The sequence below is a fragment of the Haliotis rubra genome, unplaced genomic scaffold (assembly GCF_003918875.1).
Source record: "Haliotis rubra isolate DU_JTF1 unplaced genomic scaffold, ASM391887v1 Scf97, whole genome shotgun sequence".
Lineage (NCBI taxonomy): Eukaryota > Metazoa > Mollusca > Gastropoda > Lepetellida > Haliotidae > Haliotis > Haliotis rubra.
Window position 1 is genome coordinate 1,323,279 of NW_025767712.1, and position 5,389 is coordinate 1,328,667.

General features: G+C 37.3%; 1 protein-coding gene across 1 annotated transcript; it reads right to left on the reverse strand.

The window, feature by feature from the left end:
* Positions 1–1,024: 1,024 nt before the first annotated feature.
* On the reverse strand, positions 1,025–4,237 carry LOC124265267 (bone morphogenetic protein 1 homolog). Its single transcript, XM_046700055.1, has 4 exons — positions 4,103–4,237; positions 3,572–3,811; positions 3,207–3,304; positions 1,025–1,103 (listed from the first exon to the last, which is right to left on the reverse strand). The coding sequence occupies exons 1-3, from the start codon at positions 4,161–4,163 to the stop codon at positions 3,207–3,209; spliced, it is 399 nt and encodes a 132-aa protein (XP_046556011.1). The 5' UTR covers positions 4,164–4,237; the 3' UTR covers positions 1,025–1,103.
* Positions 4,238–5,389: the final 1,152 nt, after the last annotated feature.

Sequence of the window (5,389 nt, forward strand, 5' to 3'; positions counted from 1 at the left end):
CTTAATTATCTGCACATTTGCCGTTGAATCTAATGACTTAAAGATTTTATTGTTAAAATATCCAAAACTTTAACTTATGAATTATTGTCCTGGTGTTCTTTTGCCAAATATTATGTGCATTTTCAGTCAGTATGGATCAGATGAAACCACAAGATACTTATCTTTTGTCATTGAGTTGCATATGTGAAAATCTCTCTGGTACCTGCCATTTTGGATGGAGGGAGCATTTATGTTCGGTGAATGTTTAATCATAATGTAAATTAACTATTTCTTCTCTTTTCCGGTACCTGTAAATCATCAATTGTGAAATTATTGGTTTCTAATGATTGGCTATGCTGATTATGTAAGAGGAAACATTGAAAATAGTACGGCATTTTTTGTATACTGCACATGCGCACACCGAACAAACAAAAACTCATGTGCCTCCATATCTGAAATTACTTCAGATATGTTCTTGAAAATGATAACCAACTTTTGTGCTTTTATCATGAAATGCACATTGTTAATGGAAACCGCTTCACTATTTGGTGTTCACATTTGACAAGTTTTAAGGTACAATCAAACATTCTCTTACAAGAGCGTCATAAAACTCTTGCTCAGAAGTTGTTCGATCAAAGTTACAAGATTCAAGATCTCATATTGTCAGGTGAAAAACTGACTAACCTCTGCATATGTTTATGCGGAAGCTACCAGTTGGGTAAGATACGCTCGCCAACACTTTGTATCATCGGTTCCCAATTGCGCAGATCGATGCTCATGCTGTTACAGACCGCCGCCATATAGCTGGAATAATGCTGAGTGCGGCGTAAAACTAAGCTTTCTCACTCACTATTTTGAGTCATAAATAATACGGTCGTCATTATACGACCGACTCTACTTTGAGCCGAGATTTCTGATCTATGTGGAAAGGGTTTCGTCGCCTATTGACATTGCAGATACTACTGCTGGTTAACTATTTCACTATGCTTGCAGACAGGATTGAAAGACAATAATAAGAGTATATTCAAATCGTTTTAATAGTCATCAAAGGTGTTGTTACCAAAAATGCGGCTAACCCATCGCTTTTCAGTTGCATGACAGACCTCCTTGCCGTGAAGCCTCGTCTGCAAAATTATAATTAGTGAAACATTGGTGAAACGGGCACAGATATAGGACTACTGAAATAAACCGATGTGAAAAGGCAGAAAGGAATGTCCAACTGACACTACAAAATTATAGGGGTGGTGGGGTAGCCTAGTGGTTAAAGCATTCGCTCGTCACGGATACAATGTGTGAAGCCCGTTTCTGGTGTCCCCAGCATGATGTTGCTGGGATATTGCAAAAGCGGCGTAAAACCATACCCACTCACAAAATTACAGTAATGGACAGATTAACAGTATTTATTAATAATTAAAACATACAATGTATGGATAATCTGAAGAGCAGAATTGATAGGGGGATAGAAGATTGTATTTATTGGAGAAAACCTAGGTATGCAAACAGTTCAAATATTTTATGTTGGAATGGTTTAAAAGAGGGAAAAGAATGTATGGATAGAAAATATATAAATGTTACAGGGAATGTGTGAAACCAGGGATTTCACGTAATCCATGAAAGAGTCAGTGAATTCGTGAAATCTCTGTGACCCCCAGGGATTTCATGTATTCCCTTAAATTTCATGAAACCCCTGGCGGTCTTTATTGAAATAGAGAACACTAAATTTATGACGCGAGTACAGAGTATATGCTGATAAAATTAATATATTTGGACAAGAAAGACTATTATGACACCGGTTATTACACTTCAGTCCCATTTTAAAACATTTACAACGTCTCGATTTACACTGGTTAGGATCACAGTTACATTGAGAGAAACCCTGTCCACCACAATTCGACTCGGATATCACAGCAGTCCGGAGAGATACTTCTTTCACCATTGTGACATCATTCGTAGAGAGTGAACAAACCTTTGTGGATACCTCCTTTTGAGGATTTCATCTTTGTTGGTCAATGTAAGAATATACATATCATTCTTATACTAACAATTGCGCTTGCGGGTTGCGCAACAGAGAATCAACCCAATCAATAATTCTGGGATATCATCTGGCTAGTTGCAGGGGAAAAACAATAACAAAATCAACAACCAGTCCCGGGGAATGGCTCTGGATCAGTGTCCATTTAAGCTACAAACATTAATTTCACACATTCACTGATATCCTAACAGGGAATTGTGTAATGGAACATGAAAATCAGTAATTTCATGAAATCCCTTGAAATTTTAGGGAATACATGAAATCCCTGGTGGAACTCTTTTAGGGATTACGTGAAATCCCTGGTTTCACACATTCCCTATAACAAATATATATACTTCTCTTTTTTCCTCCAGTAATGAAGATTTACGATAAGGAATGTATGTACAACAAACACAAACATTGGAAGGGTGTTGGACGGATAGTTGCAGTGCAGGCAAGGAAATGGATCGATATATAGAGACAGACTGAGACAGATACGGGATAAAGATACAAGTATAGGACTAGGAGAGACATACAGAGAGGGACAGTGGAGATATAGACAGATCGGAGTTGAGAGATGACAGAGGTAGATTAAGGTAGAGGCAGATGACGATGGAGTCAGAAATGAGATAAAGATACAAGGGTAGAACTGGGAGAAAGGAGTGAACGTCTAACTAACATCACAAATTTATAGTAATGGACAGATTACCAGTTAATTAAAAAACACTGTATGGATAAGCAGAAGAGCAGAATTGATAGGGGATAGAAGAATGTAAAACGCAGATATGCAAACAGTTCGAATGTACTGACAGAAGAATCTTTTTTGTTGGAATGAGGGAAAAGATTGTATGGAAATATAGACAGGAGACGGGAACGACAAGGATAGAGGAAAGAAGAAAACATGGCTATGGCAATTTATGGATGAAGGAAAGACGTGTGTATGGACATAGGGTAAAACGTACAAGAAAACAATAGTGAATGTGTAGAGGAAGTAATGAGCAGAAAGAAGAAACCAACTCAGTAAAAGTAAACGAAAAACATGGCGAACAAAAAAGGAAGCATGAAAATGTACAGGAGGTAAAGAATGCAAGTATAGTGGTATTCAAGAATATATGGTCGGATGGCAATTTATGCATTAATATAGGAAAGAAGCATGTGTGGACAGAGAAAGAAACAGGCATATGTGTAAAGGGAAATATTTATGTATCAAACTAACCTAGTCTTCTTCAAATTTATATTGACCCTTGAAACCCTGTCCAACCACACTCCCGTCTGAGATGAATTCAATGTTCAGACCGCTTTCGATGCCATACACTGAAAATTCAATAAGTATCAGACTTTAATTGTGTTTCCTAAACTTCAAGTCTGACAAGTGCATGATACCATAAATAACGTTATTATTGTCATATCCTGTCCAAATATTAGGAACATCACATTACGACGTGCATGCCATGCCATCCTTCCAGATAAACGTGTATATAGATGAGTATAATTCATATATTTTTACCTTAAAAGTCAATCAGTATCTCAATAAAGTATGTCTCCATGACTATAAAAAAACAGTCGCATATGAGAGATTACCCTTGATTTCCTTTGATGACTGTCCACAATATTCCTTATGGTCCACTTTGATATAATCATAGCAATCTGGAGGAGTTCCTTCAATGTCCATCGCCTCAATGGTCAGGGTCAGGGTATATTTTTTTTCCGTCCATGGTAGATTCAGCTGCCAGGTCTTGTGAAAATTATTCTTGTACTCATCCGGGTACCCTGGGGTGTGTAAGTCACCGTGGTTCCCTTCCAATATTTCATAATATGTTTCTGTAGACCAAAACGAATTGTTTCTAAAAGATGTCTTCAGAAAGTAAATATGCTTGACAGGCATTACAGTTTGTTATGTGAAATCTAGGCATGAAAATCGTTTTAATTTCGACTGAATCTTACTCATATTATCAGCGCTTAAGTATTGTAATATTGTTAAATAATGGGTTGCATCATAACATATTTAGTGAAATTCCTGTTTTTGTTTGAATGACAATATACGATTGTTACGTATCATTAATAAAATAAATAAAAAAATTCAATAAAAGGCAACACGGTTATATGACTCACCCACGGCAGATACTTGGACTACACCAAAGATGAGACACACGATGACTGCTTTGTGATCCATATCCCAAAGAAGATTCTCTGGATAAGAATGGCAGAAGTTATTTGTTATGACAAAACCTATGAGATAGGACTAATGTAAAATATATCAATATGATATTAAATCTGGTGAGATTAAAAGGAGGGGTTCAATGTTATTATCTTCTTCCATTCGTTATATGTATAATTCCATATAATTCCAAGAGGTAGCTCTGAAACGTAAAGGATACGCATTGTATGAAATATATATGATTGTGTATCTATATACATACTTGTATGGGACATGCTTATCGTAAGACGCGACTAACGGGATGGGGTGGTCAGGCACGCTGACTTTATTGGCACGTGTCAACGTATCCCAACTGCTTATGCTGTTGATCACTGGATTGTCTGGTCCAGCCTGGATTATTTACATATAGCTGGAATATTGCTGAGTGCTGCGTAAAACTAAATTCACATTCTCACTCACTCGCACTTGTGTGGGACGAACAGCTAACAGGATTACCTGCATTAATTAACTAAATCTTAAATAGAAATACTCACACTATCGCTCTATTCTTACTATTGATGGACTTGTCGTGCTGAGTTGTAAGATATAACCTAATTATGGGGGTTGAACGCAACAATCGCTCATTATGTCGATTATTTGCTTACAAGCTGGAACATGTCCAGAAATAGCATGTCAAAAGCGACGATACAGCCATTTGCTACATCATTCTAAAAAACAATTCCCTCCCAACAAGCTGCGAAGGGGCTGGATGTGGTATTGAACAAGTACCATGTTGGTATATTCAGATATCATCAGTGAAAAACGTAAAAAAACGGCAAATGGGTGGCGCTGGCTGTATTTGCATCATGGATGGTAAACCACATTACCACATAGTTCATGGTCATCGTACCGCTTCCACGCATCTTCGACCAGGAATGTTTAGAATTATACAGCATATTGAAGTGAGATACAAACCGACATGTTATGGGTTTTTCGCTCGAAAATGAGGACGTAACGCATGTCGAACACTTTTATGTGGGTGTCTGATTGTTTAGTCGCTTTCAGTCGTTAGTCAAATGCATCATGATAAAACATTTGTAAAGATCAGTACAATATACTACTATTATGTACTATCAGTTAAAAATAGATGTGCATATGACAATGCAACAAGGAATCTTCATGGCCGACTGAAAACATCAATAAAGTCGCCATGTCACGTTCAAACTGCTCAGGTGCACCAGTGCGTAGAAAGACTGGAGCAA